The sequence below is a fragment of the Xiphophorus hellerii genome, chromosome 24 (genome assembly GCF_003331165.1).
Source record: "Xiphophorus hellerii strain 12219 chromosome 24, Xiphophorus_hellerii-4.1, whole genome shotgun sequence".
Lineage (NCBI taxonomy): Eukaryota > Metazoa > Chordata > Actinopteri > Cyprinodontiformes > Poeciliidae > Xiphophorus > Xiphophorus hellerii.
The window spans coordinates 4,204,053-4,223,542 of record NC_045695.1 but is presented as its reverse complement, the minus strand read 5'-3'; the positions used below and the strand labels follow the sequence as shown (position 1 = coordinate 4,223,542).

At 46.2% G+C, this 19,490-nt stretch overlaps 2 protein-coding genes across 6 annotated transcripts; both read left to right on the top strand.

Annotated features, from left to right (window-relative positions):
* Window positions 1-302: 302 nt before the first annotated feature.
* Window positions 303-10,919, top strand: LOC116716227 (SLAIN motif-containing protein 1-like). Of its 3 annotated transcripts, XM_032557138.1 has the most exons (9): window positions 465-1,061; window positions 2,481-2,617; window positions 4,093-4,209; window positions 4,723-4,845; window positions 6,637-6,780; window positions 7,453-7,824; window positions 8,339-8,497; window positions 8,574-8,844; window positions 9,995-10,201. In XM_032557138.1, exons 1-9 carry the CDS (start codon window positions 688-690, stop codon window positions 10,068-10,070), a joined length of 1,773 nt encoding a protein of 590 aa, XP_032413029.1. In that variant the 5' UTR covers window positions 465-687; the 3' UTR covers window positions 10,071-10,201. The 3 variants fall into 3 exon arrangements, with proteins under 3 accessions (XP_032413028.1, XP_032413027.1, XP_032413029.1); XM_032557136.1 differs by having other exon boundaries at window positions 305-1,061; window positions 8,339-8,844; window positions 9,995-10,919; XM_032557137.1 differs by lacking the exon at window positions 4,093-4,209 and having other exon boundaries at window positions 303-1,061; window positions 8,339-8,844; window positions 9,995-10,919.
* A 1,242-nt stretch (window positions 10,920-12,161) lies between these two features.
* Window positions 12,162-19,484, top strand: fam171b (family with sequence similarity 171 member B). Of its 3 annotated transcripts, none has more exons than XM_032557135.1 (8): window positions 12,162-12,646; window positions 12,999-13,232; window positions 13,802-13,894; window positions 13,977-14,123; window positions 14,196-14,366; window positions 14,445-14,561; window positions 14,823-14,946; window positions 15,047-19,484. In XM_032557135.1, the coding sequence occupies exons 1-8, from the start codon at window positions 12,469-12,471 to the stop codon at window positions 16,341-16,343; spliced, it is 2,361 nt and encodes a 786-aa protein (XP_032413026.1). In that variant the 5' UTR covers window positions 12,162-12,468; the 3' UTR covers window positions 16,344-19,484. The 3 variants fall into 3 exon arrangements, with proteins under 3 accessions (XP_032413026.1, XP_032413025.1, XP_032413024.1); XM_032557134.1 differs by having other exon boundaries at window positions 12,163-12,646; window positions 13,002-13,232; window positions 15,044-19,484; XM_032557133.1 differs by having other exon boundaries at window positions 12,166-12,646; window positions 15,044-19,484.
* The last annotated feature ends 6 nt before the right edge of the window (window positions 19,485-19,490 follow it).

Below are 19,490 nucleotides of genomic sequence, written 5' to 3'. Positions count from 1 at the left end.
GGAAACTTAAAAGGTGTTTCTACGAAGCTTTGACTCAAAGCATGCCGCACTTTCCAGATTTTCATTTGAGCCAGGTGTCATTTTAGTTTCATTTTGCCATTACGGACCAAGCTGTGTTCTCAATAAAAACCGATGGATATTTCGGGTAGGACTGAGTGAGGCGCGGTATCACCACATCGACACTAGATGGCGCTGGATATCCAGAAATGTCGCAGCGGGGAGCCGGCTAATTATAGCACGCGATCCTGATTTAACAATTAGGTCATCAATTAAAGAAGTTATTTACTAGTAAATCCGTTAAGCAGGAGACTATCTGATGGTGAGGAAGTTAAATGAGATAGTTTAGTAGAAGGTTTGGTAGAACTAGTTTGTTTTCAGTTCTTAGAAGCGTTTTTAAACGAATAGGTCTGGTTTTAGCCCTGAGTTCGGACTGACAGGTGCAGCATCCACCTGTAATCCGCTTCTTTGTTCAGGGAGGTGGAGGCTGGGGGGTGTGGGTGTGTTGGCTGGAGAGGTGGAGTCTCTAAGTCTCCAGACAGGCGCACTAGACAGATTAGTCTCCTCCAGCCGCTAACCAGGACTCAAATCAGCTGCGGAGCGCAGACGGAGCTCCACGCCGGTTCCTGAGCCGGTCTTCCGGGGTAGAGGGGGCGGGTGGTGGTCTGGAAGAACCTGGATTCGGGTCCGATGGAGGCTGCCGTGCTGGGCCCCGCCGTCATGACGGACGTGGACTGCGGCAGCCTGAACGCCGAGCTGGAGGTGAAGAAGCTGCAGCAGCTGGTGCGGAAGCTGGAGCGGCAGAACAAGCAGCTGCGGAGCCGGGCCGGAGGCTGCCTGTCCGGGGGCTTCCAGCACTTCCAAGGCCCGCTGCTCCAGCCGTCCCTAAGCTCGCTTTCTCCTCCGGAAGAACCGCTAGATCATTTCGACCCGTACGCAGGGGAGGAGGAGGAGGAGGAGGAGGAGGAGGAGGAGGAGGATGCTTCGGAACCGTCGGTTCTGGATGAGTTGGAGCTTCTGGACCTGGAGTCTCTGAGCTGCTCGGAGGAGTCTGATGAAACCTGGTCAGTGTCGCCTCTTTGTTCACTAATATGACCATTTGTTGCTCTTCAGCCCTTCAGCAGCAGAGCCTGCTCTACAGCTTTCAGGCATTTTCCCAGATTCACATCCTGGAAGTTGAGTTCTAGCAGACCACCAGAACCACCAGAACCAGCAGAACCAGCAGGCTGCATCAGTGTCTCTCTAGGCCCATTCAGGCTCCATGATGGTTACATGTTGTCTCCATGGTTCCTCCAACCGTGGGGGCAGTAGAACCTACGTTTCATTTGAGCTCCATTAAAGACTTTCTGGGCATAAATGATTTATCTAAGGTCACCCACAGGTGAGGACTTTGAGTAGGCCACCTTGTTTTCAGCTTCCTCAGTAAAACTTTGTATCATGTTCAGGTTCTGTTGTCATAATTCAGAACTCTTCACACCGGGTTCAGCCGCTAACATTGAACTAAAAACTGATCAATAATCGTGATTTGTTGCTGCTTAAGAACTTGTCGCCTACTTCATGTAAGACATAAAATGATTGTTTTATGATTACCGTTTACTGCTAATGAAACCTGAAATTCTCACAGAATTTCTGATGCGACCAACATGCACACAGAGCTGTCCGGAGGGGAAGCCAAATCATACATGGAAAATTGAGTAGAAGGACAAACTGTGACGGGGAGCTACCAGTAGTCTTGTCCATTAGTAGGAATGTAATGATATGGAAAATCTGCATCGTGCTTATTGTGTTTGCAACCAACCTCATATTCACAGACAAATATTTTAGTTCACATTATGAAATGACTGAACATTACCAAGAACTTTGGGGAGTTTAGTCTGGAAAACTGTGGCTGTTTCTAACGAATTCTGTCCTGAGACGATCAGAGCTGTGGAATGAACTCTGCGTTATGATTCGCAGGTTTCAGTTTAAGCAGCAGTTCCCCTCTGAAGCTGTGACAACGTTGGCTCGATTTGGGCCTCAGGAAATACTCAAAATGAGGAAGAAGCAGATAGAGCAGCAGCTTCTTTATTTATTTTTAAACTTTGGTCTAAAGACCTGGAGGAAACGATCAATGAAAGTTAGTTTTCTACGATGGTGGGCTTTCTTGGGCTCTTGAACTCCTTTAAGATTTCCAGTAAACAGGAAATCCATTCCCGATGCTTCTCCTGCATGGATGTTTTTAGTCTTTGATTCAAATAAAATGATTAAATGAAACCAAACGGTTGTTTTCATTAGAATTACACCAACAGGAACAAAAACCAAGTTCCGTAACATAAGGGGAGCGTCCTTGTGGATCCATCAGAGAACGTGTCCCCAACTCGAAACGTAGTCCAAGAAAGAGCATACCGATCGGTCAAGTCCCAGTTTTATCCATGTGACGGACAAACCAAGTTGTAATTGATGTCTAAAGACTCGCTGCACGTCGTCTTCTTCTCTGTTTCCAGGTTGTACGTAGCATCGAAAGCAGGAGAGAGTTCAGCCGAGTCTCTCAGTCCGCTGCAGTGGTGCCGGCAGAACCTGGACAGCCCCAAGTCGGACGTGGAGGTCGCCAGAAGGTCGTTGTCTCTGCGACTGGAACAAGGTACAAACTGAACCTTTATCCTTAAACCTCTGGGTTTACGTTAAGAGGCTAAACTTAGCAATAGACATGATTCTTCTGTGTTGGCTTAGTTCCCCGGTTTGCTAAAACTCAAAACTCTTTGGTTCTCTCTGGTTTGTCTTTCTTCACGTCAGGAAAGTTCTGGGAATGTTCCAGGAAAACCAGGGACTTTTAGAAGGCTTTAACTAGAGATGCAGATGAGTTGGAAGTTCTAATCTGCGTAGGTTGTTGTAGGGTCTGGCTGTTTCAGAGCTGCTTGAATTTATGCCACCAACGTCGTGGCTGACCACTTTGAAGCAGATCAGTTTTCTGTTGACAGACAAGTAACAACCCATTGGGTTTGTAACTTGCATCAATATGAACGCGATTTAATTTCTGTGGGGTCCCTCATGGTTCAAGCCTCGCATCTCTGCTATTTGTATCTTCTGCTCCAAGGCAGCGCCGATGGAAACCGCGAAAAGCTTTCCATTTCAAACAGAGAATCCTCCATTTTACGAAAACAAAGACACTACTGATTTAAAAAGAAGCAGGATGCTATTCTTGCACTGCCTTGTTATAGAGAGCTTTATGTTCTTTTTCTGTTGTTGAAGTGAAGCACAGAAACGGGAGTTACTCGCTGACAAAGAGTGAAGTCTGTAAACTTATGAAATTTATCAAAATACCCCTTTGCAATAAACAGTTGCATCATAATGCATATTTCCGATCAATAGGAAGCAGGTTTGTTTTTCTGTGAGAACTTTAAGCTCTAGCTTCCATCTGACGAGCCGGAGGTCCGATCACCACAGAGAGCAGAGTGCCGTTAATCTGTCCACGCGTTGAACGGATCAGACCTCGGGTCACCTGACGCCGCGTCTGCTTACGTAACCCTCCGCCGACAGCAGGAGAAGGAAACGGGTTGGAGGAAGTCAAGCGGGAACCGTAAAGAACCGTCGATCTTGTACTAGTACAAGCGTCTCTGGTTTCTGCTGGTTTGGCTTGTAAACGGGCTGAAAAGACTCGGCGACGACACGTTCTCGGTGTGATCGTTTCGAATGCAAAGAGTTCACTAATGACAGATTCCTGGGAAATATGGTTTTTGATGACTACTGACTATTTTACCAAAAAAAAAGCCCAGTGTCAGTCTCCTCTGACCAAAGAAGGAACACCCTTCCTCTTTCCATTGTAGTGATGTTTTTTTTAAAAAATTTTTATGAATGTTTGCATGCTGGTTCACGTATAGACGTCGTCCCTGCGCGAGTGCGGGTTTCTCCAGAGGCAGCCAGCTCCGCTGAAAGCAGCTTTGTCCGTCCTCTGATGGGCGCTGAGCTGCTCAATAGAGCCGAGGGTGACAGACGCTGCTGGTGAGGTAACGGCAGCATGGTGGGGTGGGCGGGCGGGGAGAGACACAATAAGAGCCTGTTGTACTATGTTGAACAATGCAATCCACATCTTGATGTTTGTTTACCTTCCTCCCTCAGTCTCCAGGTGGCGTAGCTCCCTGTCGTCCCCTGGAACCCCACCGACCCGAGCCGCAGCGGCGTCTCCCCGCCCAGCCAAACCCTGCTCCACCCCACCGCCACCGACTGAAAGACACGGTAGCCAAACTGCTAGCTGCACCTCCACGAAATGAGCACTTCCTCTGGGATTTTATGTGATGGAACAACAGTTTGTCTTGTAGAACCTAGAAATTCCTTTAATAGAATCTGCCTGACAACAGGAAGTTGGCCACTACACACCGACACCGGGTCTGAAGGTTGTGACATCCATCGGAAAGGTTACGAGAAGCTTCTAGAACGAGTGTCAAACTCCAAGACCCACCATAGCTTCTTGTGTGGCTCTCAAGAATCCAGACGCCAAATTAAATCAATCAGTCGGTCCCCAAGATTTTAAAATCAATCAGCAGATTCCCACATTTTTTCCATAAACTGTCAACAACATTGGGTTTACCTGCCCAACGTTGGCAAAGTACAGATGGCAACATACTGCTTCTTCTACCAAAATACTTTGGTTCGTCACATAGAATTAATGTCGGTTACAGTCTGAGGTTGACATCCTTTGCAGTAGCAGCGTAATAAGCTCCTCTGTCATGTTTCTTTCCGTCCCTGCAGCCTCTCCTCTCCTCTCCTCCCCGCTGCACCCCGTCCTCCATCGCACCCTGAGCCCCTTGGGGAGGGAGCTGTCCCCTGTAGCTGAACGGACGCCCACCTTCCTCCCTCACCCTCCCAAACGAAGTAAGACTGCCCCCGACGGAACCGAAATGTGCAGGAAACCGGATCACACTCGGCTTTTTGCACCTTGCCAGACATAGAATGTTTGTTTGTTTTTATCGACACTGTGATTTATATGAACGCTGCCGGAGAGGAAGGAGAGGCGCATTAGTTATGGTGAAAGCCGGTGCTGGTGTCAGCAGAGTGGGCCCCACAGGGGTGTCAGGGTGCCGGCGCTTCCTACTGGGATAGCTCGGTTTTCGAGTCCTTCCCATATCGGCTCAACAGGGCCAAAAGGCCCTGACCCTGACGACTCTGATGGCTCAAATTAGCATCCCTTCTTCAATTGTAAATGTGGTCGTTGACCGTCAGGCCAGAAGGTAGGAGTGTGAATAGTCCATGTTGGGGGTGGGTTCGATCTATGATGGTATCTATGATACCTACAGGAGATCAGATCTCCTGTAGGTAATGCTCTTCAGTCTAGTTTTGAAGCATACATGAAGTGTTTTTGGAGAGATGTGACCTTTTGCAGCTGATCCATGATGTTGTGCTGCATTATCCAGGTCATTTTGCCAAATGTACATAGAGTTTGCAAAACATAGAATCTGTTTCAAAAAATATGCAAAGGTTTTTCTAAAAGAAATTAGCAATGTTTTTCTTTTAAATAAAGCTAAGAGGGTTTAAAATGACAGTTTAGAAATAAACTAACCAAATTAATTGTGTTGATCCACCTCAAAAAAATCATGCAAAAAGTGTAAGCAAAAGAAATCTGGGAGACTTTGCACATGCAAATTTGCATGCAGCCTTTTGTGCTGTGGAGGATAAATAGGTGACTGCTTCACCTATTTAGTTCACAAGAACTAATGGCATTTATTTCAGTCATAATCTTGCGGGGGGTGACCAAGGTTCCATCACTATGTGACAGCTGGTCAGCAAACCTGGCAAACATGATTGACATGGCAGCACTGAATGCACATGTGCTGTATCAGGCATGCATTGGGGTGCAGGAGAGACGGGCGGACTTCCTGGTTGAGCTTGCAAAAGAGTTCGGTAACTCTCATGTGAGTGAGAAGAAGGCACACAAGGAAAAACTGCTTCGGCAACAACCTTCCACACCCAGCTCAGGCAAAAGGGCGAAGTGTCAGGTCAACCATCGATGCAGGATGCGTGTCCTGAGGCTGAAACATCATCAGTGACCCCTCACACCCCCACCATGGACTGTTCTCCCTGCTGCCCTCTGGAAAGAGGTTCTGCAGCATCCGGTGCAGGCCCACCTGGTTCCGAAACAGCTTTTTCCTACTTGCCATCAGACTGCTGAACTCCTAGAGGCAGTTTTCCACCACTGCAACCAGCAGACCTGACCAGACCAGTTCGGTTCAGTCTGGTCGGTCATGGCCTCCATATTGGGTCTACAGCCGTATGGGCGATTGCAGCCCTGGGTGGATATTAACAAACCAGCAGCCATTGGAGCAGAATGAATTCTGCAGTCATGTGTTGTCAATGCTGGTCTCAATAATAATAGTACATCAAACCATCTAGAACCTCTAGAGTTCTGCCCTCTAGAATATTCCATCCTCTAGGTTTTAACAGACTTTGCCATCCTACCTCTCTTCAGGAGAATCGGGGGGGAGGGTTCTCGTCAGGTCTTTGTCCTCTTCAGGAGTTTTTCTCTCTCAAAGCTGTTTCTAAATGCAACTGTTTGAGAATTAAGGGTAAACCAAACTGTGCCGCGGCGCAGAGTTGGAGTCCAAGCTTCATATTTTCGTCTCGCAAAGTCACAGTCATTACGGGTCGACCTGTTGTGTTTGTGTGAAGGCCGCAGTCTTCGGCGCTCCACCCTGAGCCCCGAGTCGTCGGTGGACAGCGACCTGGGGACGTCGGAGGACGACTCCATCAGCCTCGGATACAAACTGCAAGATCTCACGGACGTCCAGGTCATGGCCCGGCTGCAAGAGGAAAGTAAGTATGAAAACAGTCAGGTGTTGGTTCAATCCAACAAGCATTGACCTGTGACCCCCATCAGGTGACAGGTCGGGCTCGTTTAATTTTTTTGTTTTTAAATGAAGCTATAGTGTACGGAGCACATATAAATTATAATATATGCCTTTAATAATGGATCATCATGTTTGCACATTTTGAATTGTCGAAGGTGAATATCAAAGTTTATTTCTGGTAAATAAACACATTTAGAAATGTCAGGTTTCTGGAAGAAATGTGTCAACAACTTGACACATTAAGTGAGCCCACACTGAGAGCTCAGACTTCCTGTCCAACATCAGCGTCTGACCTCAGAAATGAACTCTGGAAGGACAATGTTCTGATATGAAGTCTTCTGAACCCAGAAAGTCAAGTGACCCAAATCTTTCCCTAAACGTCAACAGTGTTTTGTTTTGGAGCCTTTAGCTTCACTTTGAAGAGAAAGTAGAAATGAGTTAAATGTTTGCTCATTTGTCCTGGTTCTGTCCTCCCCTCCTCTCCCGATCTAATAACATAACATCTAGATCTCAGAGCCCATCGCTACTTCAGCTTTATTAACCCCAGGAGGTGATAACTTTGTGTTTTCCGATTCCTTTTTAGTTTTTTTTCCCAGCCGTTTTCTTTGCGTGCTGCCCCTCATGTCGCCACCTGCAGGTCTACGGCAGGACTACGCCAGCACGTCGTCGTCCGCCCTGGCCGGCCGCCGCAGCCAGAGCTTCACCTTCCAGCTCAGCCAGCTCAGCGCCGGCCCCGACCTGGAGGAGGAAGACGAGGAGGACGACGAAGACTACGCCCTCCTGCCGCCGCCGCAGCCGCGCCTCACCCGCCTCTCGCACTCCCACACCTTCTGCAGCGTCCGCGACTGGCGAAGAAGCACCAGCTCCCTGTGCACCCCTCCTTCCACCCCCCCCACGCCGTCGCGCCCTTCCGCTGGCTCCGCCTACCTGGCGTCGCCGCCGGCGCTGCCACCACTGGGGCCGGGAGACCCGTATGGCATCGAGGCGCCGGGCTTCAACCCAGGATCAGGTGACCTCACTACTCCTACCCATCATCCTTCAGTCCTTTGATTTTGTCCCTCCAGTCTTCCTTGATTTTTCCTTATCTTCTTTGGTTTCCTCTTTTCTGTCTTCCAGCCTCTTCCTTTATTCAGTCAGTCTTTCCTTCCTCCCCTGTCTAACCCAGAATCAGTAAATTCATGCAGAACTTCAGTTTTTTTCCCTCATCTGTAGTAAAAGCAGGCCCTCTGTTTGGTATCTGATCCGTTTCCTGTTCCGTTCTGCCTCCTCGCCGTTCGGCTCAATAAAAGTCGTCTAAGCCTCTTGCGCGGCCCTCTAAGCCCTCGGCGCCGTGTGTCTCTGAAGGTTTGGTGGGATTAGCGTTGGGTGCCTCGTCTCCTCAGAGACACAGAAGATCAACAGATCCATGTTTTCTGTTTTCTGTCCCTCAACCATTTTGTGCTTCAGGCCACTTAGTAGTTTATTTATAGATGAAATCTGCTGCAGGTCACCTTTTAAAGGTTATTTCTGTTTGTCTTTATCAGATAAGCTGCGGAGGAGCATGCCTAACCTGGTCAGAGCTCCCAGCATGCCCAGTGTGCCCATTCCCACCTCTTCCAGTGCTGCTGCTGCTTCTTCTTCTTTGCTTCGTAACAGCCAGAGTTTTGATTCCTCCGGCAGCTTGGCTCGCCTCCAGTCCTCCAGTAAGACTCCAGTGCCGCCGATTCTCTGTCGTTCTGTGACAAACGGGTCAGTGTTCCGTTTCCTCCTCCGCCTCAGTCCCCTCTCCAGGCCAGCTTCAGAACCGGGTCCAGAGCCTCGGGAGCTTCTCCTCGCTGTCACGGCAACCACTGAAAGCCACCGCCTACGTCAGCCCGACGGTCAAGGGCCCGACGTCCGCCAGCCTCACGTCTCTGAACAGCAGCGGCATCCCTCTGCTCAGCAAACCAGCAGGCGGAGGCTCCGCCCGCGGCGGTCTGCCACGCCCCGCCTCCATCCTGGGCCCCACAAGCTCCAGCCCCCGCGGCAAGGTGGCTTTATCATCACGAAGGTAATGGAACCAGAACGTTGGTGTAGCTAAAAACATGGGCAAATGCACAGATATGACAGGCAATTTGAGCACAAAATGATAGAAAGTGAATATTATCACTCCGTCATAATAACAATAATAACAATCACTGATTATTGCCATCTCAAACGTACTCGACCTCCTGAATAGAATTTTTGCACAGACGAAAGCAGAGCAATGCTTCAAGAGACGCAGCTGAGAGCCAATTCCCCAGCCTACAGTTAAAGGGGCCACATTTTCATTGTAACTGAACCGAAACGCAATAAGCTGCCAAGCACAGGCAATTAGATGTTAAGGTTGTCAATGTCGAGCTGGCATAACTCGCCTACTTCCCACTTTTTCAATATTTTTTAAAAAAATTAAAACTTGTTCCTCACCTTTAAAATGTGAATTTCTTGGACTTAGTTATGTAGCTGTGATAGATGTGACAATTAATAGCAAAACATTGCGTCCCTTTTTCAGACTCTTTGTCATTTTGTCGACCAGCGGTTCTCCGGACTCAGTGCAAAGCAATATGGCGCCAGTGTGGCGTCCAGTCCAGTAATGTATATCGGTGCAACAGTTCACTGCTGTTTTTAAAATCCTGCTTTTTTCCCCTTTTGTTAGCAGCTAGTTGTGCTATCATGTTAGCTTGTTCAACAGGGACAGTTGAAGATTCAGTTTTAGGCTCCAAGGTTGCAGTTTTTTGTTTTTTTTCTTTAAAGTGATGGTGCTATAGCTAAAACGTATTTTGTAAGCTTCTGAAATGATACATCTTTTATGCTTCTTTGTAGCTTCCTTTTTCAGCTAGCTTTGCTGTAGTGCTAATGTTAACACCACAGTTAAAACATTAATTAGCATCTCTAGTTCTAAGAAATGCTAGTGGTTACTTTTCTAACTTTTGGAAACGGCTAGCTGTGCTCCAGCGCTTATGCTAGCTTGTACAGAACCATTAATGACACATGGATATTCAGTTTTATGTGATTTTAATTTCTTTTTTTTAAATTGCAGTCCTCCTCTAATATAGCGCAGGTTATTTTTATTATTTGTTTGCACTGCGATGACTAGAGTTCATAGGAATGCTAAGTTTCCCTGCTTGTCGAGAATCTTCACGCCCAGCTGGTTTAATATGATGGATATTTTTCCTCTTCAGTTTACTGACGCCTCCAAAGAGCTTGTCCACCTTCAGTGCCCTTCGCGACAGCGCCTGGAGAGACGGCTGCTACTGACGGCTGAGCACCCCGCAGGCCGGGGGCCGCGCCGTGGGCAGCGAGGCTTCGGACCTGAGATTCTGCGTCGGAACAGTCGGATTCTGTCTTCAATCGTATGCAGGATTTCTTCGGAGGACTCGGGTAACCTTTCTGGATCTGTGTGCGACGTACGCCGGTGAGTTTGGTGGTTTGGTGCCAAAAGCGAGCCGTTCTCCGCTGTGCAATAAGCCGCCGGCCGCTGGGTAACGCTGACGCTAACCAGCAAAGAGGGCTGCCAGTTTTTACTATATGAACCTCTCATACTGTTTTTATTAAAATATTTATTTTCAATAAAACCGATTTGACTAATCTGGTGTAGTTGCCAGTAATGCTGCTAAAGTGTAATAAATCCCTGTAGATTTGGGCACATTTGGTCTAATTTTTAGAGTATTATGTATTGGTGTAACACCTAACTGACTGCATATATCTGTTTGACTGATTGCAATTTTTAAAGTGTAAATCGCCCAAAATGAAAATATGGGGAATGTCTCACTGTGGTGTCACCAGACTTTATGCATATTCCCACTGATCTTGTTGCACTTTGCCAGAAATCTCACAAATGTATTTGTTTACTAATGTTTGCACTCTGAGACTCAATCTGGTGGATTTAGATAAAAAAACTAAAAAAACACACTGATCAAGATGTTTTTTTGTTCAAGATCTAACAATTGTACACTTTTTTTTTTTTTTTTTTTAAATGTAGCACTTCCAGTTTGTGTAACTTGGTCCTTAATCGACGTTTTAAAGGGCACATCTTTCACAATTTACACTGTTTTTTGTTACTGTGAATTTTACTAAAACTTAATAAACTCAATATATTTGGCAACAGTTCTGAATGTCTTTTTAAAAAATCACAAAATATGAAATTGTCAGTGGATTTGACAAATGAGAACTCATGATCAAGGTGTTGAAATGGTGTCAGATGCCACCTAGTGGTGGCTTTCTTACATCACTTCCATCCTGATCAGCTTTATGATGGAATAATCGGACAGGGTTTTGTTCCATCACTTTGAAATATTTTGTACATATAATGCTTACTGTTTCCCTTTAATAATCTTAAGATGCTTTTAAAGAAAATACATTCATGTCGCTGATTTGGACATTGAAGAATTTTCTAACTCCCTCAGTTGACGCACTTATTAGAACTTGTGCAAATAAGCTTTATTTATTTATTTATTTATTATTATTATTATTTTGTATTTATATGACCGGGTCCAGATCACAGCGAGTTGCATCAAACACTCTCGTGGGCGGAACACTGCCCCCGTGTGGACAGGAAGTCAAAATGCTCCTCATAAAGCTGTTGCAGAATGTTTATGAGAGATGAAAACCTGTAATATGGTGTTGGATATTTTTTGTTATTTTAGTTTAGAATTACAACTAAAAGTTCAAACAGGTTTATTTCTTTATTTTTGTCTTCAGCTATATTTGGTAAACAAAGGGTGAAGAATCCGGGTCGATTCTGTTGCATAAAACCCTTCAGAATAAGAGTCAAAGATCCATTGCTTGATTTAGCATTTCTAAATCATATAATGAATCAGTTGACAGAACAATTATTAGCCATTTACTTTATTGCAGTAATATTTCATTTTAAAGAGGAAACTTAACTATAAGAGGGAAAAACACATCAATGATGAGGTAAGAGCTTCTATCTTATCAAAGATCTTGTTTAGTCAAAGACGCCTCACTATAAATGTTTTTTTCACATAACTCTCCTCATGGAGATCCACTAAGTCTTACCACAGTATTTTCTGGTGATAATTGACACAAGTTAAAATCTGTCAGCCTTATGAAAAACATGCAGCTTATAGAATATAAAGTAGGCTGCTTCTGTTGCGTATGTTAGTCCTACGTGACTGTTTCCAGTGAATGATGTTTTGAAACATAACTGGGGAGTCAAATACGAGACTGAACAAAAAAACAAATCACAAAAAAATAACCGGAAAAAACAAAATAAAAGGAGACAAACGATAAGAACAATAATGATTAAATCAACTGTGGAGAAAAATAAAAACAGAAAAAGAATGAGGAGGGAAGGGGAAAAAAAGTAATATAGTTTTGGAAAATAAAATGTAATGTCATTGTTGCAGGTCTCCAAGTTAGAAAAATTACACATTGTATACGAAACATTTTGTACATGTAGGTTAGCTTTATTTCAGTCGGCTAGTGAGGCATCTGTTCATGTCAGACGATCTTCGAACACACGCCCAGCCTCAGCATCAGCGCATCTTTTTTTTTTTGTTTTTTTTTTTCACGCGCCTCTCCCCTCCACCCTCGGCCCCGCGTGACGCGCACAAACACAGCCGGACCTCCCGATCCTCGCGCTCTCCGCTCGCGCCTGCCTCGTTATGCCTTTGATCCCCGCCGGCCTGCCGCCATGTCCGCTGCCGATCGCTCCCTGCCGCCGCTGCTGATCCTCTTGCTGCCGTCTTCGCTGCTGATCTGCCTGGATGGACCGCTGAGAGCGGCGGCGGAGGGCGGAGGCCTGTCCTCACCCTCATCTCCGCTCGGGGACAATGGCGTCCCAGCCGCCGTGGGAGACACCTCAGCTACAGGTAAACATGAGCAGATGATGCCAGGGCAAACCCAGAGAAGCAGTGTTTTTGTCGGGAGACAGAATAACGCTCCACAGCAGTTCCCTCATTATTAACCCAGAGCTGCTGACCTGGAGCCTCGGTGTAAACGAGGCCCCGGTGGATTGGAGGTGAAGCTCCTGGATCTTGTGTGTGTCGGTGTAATTTTCCATCGTCTCAGTGAACGATGGAACACAGAGTACAGCTTTTAGACAACTTGGTGACTGAATATTTTTACCGTCAGATCTTGCCATACTCTCACCTCATCACTTTTTCATGGACCTTGCATCTCATCACACATGCAGCTCTGATCTCCTCCTTGCTTTCTCCCCAGAAGCCCAGTTTTCCCTGAAGGTTCTGGTGAGAGACCTGGTGACCCGCCGGCCCCTGGCCGGGGCCTCCGTGGACGTCTACCTGAACCACACCTCGAAGAGTTCAGCCCGGACGGGGGAGGACGGGGAGGTCCTGCTCCGGGTGCCCTACAATCCGGGTGTTTGTTTGACTCTGCTGGGCAGTAAGGAGGGGTATGTACCCACCCCCCTGCCCTGGAGCACCACCAAGAGACCAAGTGAGTTTCTCACAGAGACGGTACATTTAGGAGCACCTTCCATGTTATTTACAGTAAAGTCAGCAGAACCCTCAGCCTCCCTCACATCTGCATTATTCATGAGCATTACCGTGACAACACACAAGATGCGCTCCGCTTATTTTATTGACTCCATCGATGTGTCATCGGACCATCTTTGTTCTGCTCAGAAACAGGGAGGCCGGGGGCTCCTGATGGGACAAAGGGCCCCTCTCTATTGTTCGTCTATGGGTTTGGCAATGACACAGCAGGAAGGTGGCGGCCTAGATGGAGGATGGAGCAGGTGTTTTATGGTTCTTGTTTTTCAGAGACACCTCCCCTTTGTGCTTGTGATCCAAACTGGGGAGTCCTAGGAAGACAATGAGGACGCCATCTAGTGTCTAATGTACACAATTACATTTTTGTTTGTCATTTTTTTCCAGGCCTATCCAGCACCCTGCTAATGTAGTGTTTTTGTTCCTATTACATGTGCTGCGAGGTACATACGCCTTAAATGTAAAATTTTCTCTCAAACGTGTTGTTGATCATAAGCATTTTTGGTTTTATTACAGTTTTCTCCGCTGTGACGCTGCTGCTGCTCCCTCACAGTCAGGGAAACATCTGGCTGTTTGAAGACTCAGTACTCATCACCAGGAACTTACCTGGTAGGTTCACCTTCATCTCAGTGAGAAAATGTACATAAAAACACATATTCAAAAATATTTTTTACTCGTCATCTTTTCACAGACAGCTCATCGCAACCCAAGGCCAAGTTCCCCAAGAACCTCCTCACCGTCTCTGACAAAAGCAACATCTCTTCACTGATGGCGTACCTGACTGTGCCACAGCACAGCACAAAGGACTGCACCCCAGGGATCATCAGCAGTAAATCCGGTAAGTATTTAATTTTACTCTCCAAGTCTCGTCCGAACCTAGAGATTTGAAATTCTCAAGAAATCTTTCCAGTGCTCAGAAGCGTCGAGCTGAAGGCGGTAGCGGCCGTCAGCATTCAGTTGCACTCCGGCAGCGATGAGCTTGAGGTCCGAGGACCCATCCAAATCAGCCTGCCGCTGGAACACAACACTCACTTGAGATCCTCAAACACAGTACCAGCCTGGGCCTTCAACCTGAAAACAGGTAGGAGTAACACTCTTTGAGAATATCAGAATGCACGAGTGACATAAACTTGACTACGTGAACCGACGCTCTGTGAAGGTGCCTGGGAGAATCACGGTCTGGGAATAGTTAAAGCAGTTGGTGACGAACTGGTTTGGACATACACCGCATCCCATCTGGGCTACTGGATCGCTGCCCCCCACCCTTCGGCAAAAGGTACCTGAGCTGTGATCTCTACGTCACATAAAAACATGTTTTACACTCCTTCACCACCGTTTAATATTTTAGCCATTTTCTAGCCATTACTGATTTCTTGTCTCGTTAGACAGAAAGAGGTTTTGAATCTTTGCTCAGTTCCATTGATTGCTCATGAATCTGAATTTAAAAAATGTGATTAAATAAGGCGGTAAACACCTTTTCACACCTCTGTAAACACAGTATCTGATACCAGGACAAACCTGTCATTTCACTTGGTAGATTATTTGGGATACGTAAGTTCTATGGACTTCATCTCTTACCACACCTATCTTTTGGTGGGAATACTGGGAGGAACTCTTGCCATAGTGATTGGATTCCTGTCCTTGCTTCTCTGTCATTGTGGGTAAGTAAGAAAAACACTCAGTTCTAGTAGATACAAATAAAGGTTGCTCAGTGTCCAGATAACCAACCCGATTGAGTTTTGCCGTTTCCACATCCAGCAGTTCCCGTCGAGAAGCCACGAGGAGGAGAAGGGCCCGCTTTTCCAAACTCACTGTAGTAAAAAAAGACCAGACGACCTCCACCCACACGGAGGAGGGTTTGCTTCTCCGATCTGGCGACAACAGCCTTACCTCCTGCAGCGTTCGGTGCGAACCTTCATCTACACCCAGACACAAAGCCAACTACAACATCTACGTGGAGGATCCAGGGAGTCTGACCGCAGCTCCTCCTTACGACAATATCGCTTCAGATCGGATGAAGGGGACTCGGCCTCCGCTGCACTACATCAACAACCAGGACGTGGCTCGGATATGTGAGAAAGCAGAGCAAAATCGGGCCAATGTGAACTCTGACGACTTCTTTCGAGACAAACCGGTTCACATCTACAACCAGCCGGTGGCGATTATTCAAGCTCCAGAGCTGTTTGGCACTCAGGAGCAGCAGCTACCAGGCTGCAAGGCTGCCACTTTCCCCAGGAACGGAGCCGAGTACGACCCTCATTCTGAGCCTGCAAGCAAAGACGACTACACCCAGACACTACCCAAAGTCCACTCTCAAGGTGGGAGCAGTCCACGGCGGGGAAATCCGGATGAGCCTCATTCTCTGGAGACACCCCCACCAGGACAAGGTCCTACTGCTGGTGTCTGGGGGCGCTACAGTAACCTCCTGGAGTCCTCCGTATCTGTGCCAGGGACTCTCAACGAAGCGGCCGGTATGGAGGCCTTCAGCAGCGGCCACAGCGGCGAGCTCCAGGGGATTTCTGAGCGCACCTTACTGGAACTGACTCGCGGCAAGTTGTCATCGGCTCACCCCAGGGCTTGGTTCGTGTCTCTGGATGGAAAACCAGTCGCCCAGGTTCGCCATTCCATCATCGAGCTCCAGAGTCGCCACCGGCCACCGAGCAGCAACGACACCAGCCTGGATTCCGGCGTGGACATGAACGAGCCCCTGCAGAACACCCGCGACAGGCCGTCGACGAGGGGCTCCTCACTGCCGCATCACGGCAGAGGCGGCCGTTACGGCGAGGAGCAAGACCTGAGCAGCAGCGAGAGCGGCACCACGGCCACTTGTACGCCAGAGGACCCTTCCCTAAGGAACATTCTCGACGGGAGCAGCGGAGCTATTCCCAATATTCCCGAAGAGCGGGATGGGATGGATACATCCAGCGCTCAAGAGGACAGCGAGTCGAAAGGTACGCCGCCACCTCGACGACTTCGGAAGGCGAGAGAAAGAGGGAAGGCAGAGAAGAGAAGCACCAAGCACGTCCGGGAGGGAAGACCTTTGACCAAAAGAAGTTAGAGCTCGTGATTGGAATCACGTCCTCAAATTTGTGTTTACTTGGGCATCGTTGTCGTCGAGTCCCGCGATTGTACAACTTTGCCAAAGAAAGCATAAGCCGACTGAAGAAGCGCGGCACATCTACGATGTTTCACATGGAATCCTGACGCAGGTGTCGTTTAACCCTCTCGTTATGTTGCGGGTCAAATTGACGCATTTTAAAGGTTAAAAATCTAAAGAAAACTGTTAAAAGTAGTTGTTTTTTTTACCTGTTTGGAACTTCTTCTGCTTGACTTAATAAGCATAAAGAGCATACAAAATGAAGATGAGTTATTTTATGTAGTTTTAACCCCCCACACAGACTGACACAGAGCAGTCAAATGTAGGTTCCCAAAGGGTCCAAAGTGATACTATTTGTTTGTATGCTACTCTGAAACTAATTTCATCTGATACACAGACACAAATATTGCACACCCTTTCCTTTTTCTCTTTACCTCACTGTGAGAAAGCAGGAGCTGAGAAGCCTGTTCTGTTGTCATGAGCAAATTTGATCCATGTTGAGCGGACACAGAGGAGTGGGCAAACATACAAATATTCTCTTTAAGGGAAACCTTAAACATTGCCACACGATGTAGTCGTTTTCACATTTTCAGAATCCTTAAAGGTGAGGGGCTAACATACCGCCCTCCCCCTCAACATGTTGTGCTCATGAACAATTTGCACAAAAGTGTTGAAATGAGCACTTGAAAGGACCAGGAAGAAAGAAAGACCCTTTACTACTATGCTACCAAAGGAGGAGTAGACAACTTGGACAAGATTACTAGGTCACAGGAAGTGAAAAAGGAAAAAAAAACAAAAACATTTTCATGTATAACCATTGATTTTTCTTTGTAGGTTTTCCTAGTGGATATTAGAAAAACAAAGAAGTAAATATTATCTATCTATCATCAAATTTTGATTGAAATTGTTAGCAATAATCAGATGTAAAATTGTTTTGGGGAAAACATTTGAACATAACGGAAGGGTTAAAAGGTTTCTGCACCTCATTCTCTCATTTCTTGAAATCTGAAGATCACCAGCGAGATTCTTGAAGGCGTAACCATTCCCAGTGTTTGCATTACAGACGGTGCCTTTCTTACTGCCCGTAGTCACAAAATGTAATTTGTTTCCTTGTATTTATTGAAAATCTGAATCTGCAGGATGGACAGTTGCACCTATCCTCACCACAAATGCCTGCTTTAAATTTAACAAGCTTCCCTAATTCTCGGTATTCTCACTCGATTGTTGAACACACTGCCTCAAGAGGACTGCAACGACTAATATACACAAGCACAGAGCTGCCACATTACGTTCACACGTGATATACGATATTTTAGGTCTACAGTTGCTTTTCTTTGCATGAAAATGAATGTTTCCTCTAGCGAGTGAACACAGAGTATAGCTTTTAGACAACTCGGTGACTGAATGTTTTTACTGTCAGATCTTGCCATACAGGGCATACTGTAATTCCAACTCTGGGATTTTTACTCAACAGTTGGAGAGGAGCGAAAGAGCCAATATTAGTTTATTTCCAAGTTTAGAAATGTATTCAGGGGATCTACCTTAATGGGTCTATATGCTTTAACGTAAAACAGGTTTCACTTTCATCGCCCACCGATCCAGCCAGGATACTTTTAGGCCAGGATCTCGATACGTTTTTCACGTCTTTGTGCACGATTGGCCATCAAACGGAGGGTTGAAGTCGACTAAATGTTTTGATGCTTTTCAAGGGAGTTAGTCACACACCTTTGTTTGCGAGTCGTTGAAAGCGAAAGCCGACGTCTTTCCCGTCCGTCACTGCCGCGCAAATTCATGCAAACGCACATCTTTGCGGTAGTTGTTGCGATAAACTGGGGGAGTCGTAGGTTTGCTGAAAAGACCCAGTCTGATCTGACTTGTTAGCCAGGTGGTCAAAAACAGCAAAGGGAAAAGGCGTCAAGCCTCTACTTGGGGAAAACTGCTGGCTCTGAGGTTGGTACCAGAGTTTGAAAAAAAAAAGAAGGTGTCAGACGTGTAATTTATGGACTGGTAGCCACCGCTATTACGCCTTTGGTCAAAAATACTGAACAAAACTAAAGTTCCAGGAATCGCTGCAATAAGACTATACGCTTGTTCATCCTGTCATTTTCATGTACACTTATAGGGCAGGCCAAAAGTCTGGAAGTACAAAACAACATATTGATATACTTTGCGATAAGATAGCATAAAGAGACTTTTTAATTAGAATGTGTTTTGCTATATTTATCAGGTGTTTGGATCGAGCTGTGGTTTTCTCGAAAATAATTTTGGAAGAAAAGCATTAAACAGAGTTGTTTCCAAACTTTTGGCGTGTCTGTATATTCAGATAAATACATAAAGGACCAATAGCATCAATTTAAGATGGAATCCTTAAAAGAATTAAGATTCCAAACATGTAGCTACCGTAACACTGTCATCAGTCCTGGGAACAACTGGCCTCGGTCCATAAAGTGACGAAGCCTTTATGGACTTCGTCCATATGTTTTGAAATCGAACAGAATAATTCTCACCACAAACAAATATTTCTTGCAATTCAACTTCACCTTTATAGTCTTCCATTATAGCTCTACAGCTACTTACTTTTAATCACGATCGATGCTCGATTCCGTGTATTAAGTGTTGGCTTTTATACGTAGATACCATTTTCCGTGAGCAGTAGTTTAACGACGTTATCTTGTTTGTTTTGGTTTTTTTTGGTTTCTATTTGAAAGAAGGCGGAACGATCCACTCACGTTGTGTCGCCGTGACTTATTTTAAGGTCGTCTCAGTGGACGGAGCCTTCTAAGACACGTAGCTCAATCACGAATATCATCAGCTCGAAAACGCAACGTCTCCTTGCTTTTTCGGCGAGACGAGAAGGAGTTTTCAACACTTTGTGCAAATATTGTCATCGAGTACAACAAACCTGTCGTCGCTCTGGTTTTTGTAGCGATCCAGATGAATGTAATCTGTACTAAATATGCCGTACAGATCCATCCATCGTCACGCCCTTTGGTTTCTTCCGAACGGGCCACCGCTTGTGTTTTTACCTTTGTAGTGCTGTTAGTGTTGTTGTAGTTGCATCTTTTGAGAACTTGCTTAATAAACTTACTTCATACCAAAATACTCTAA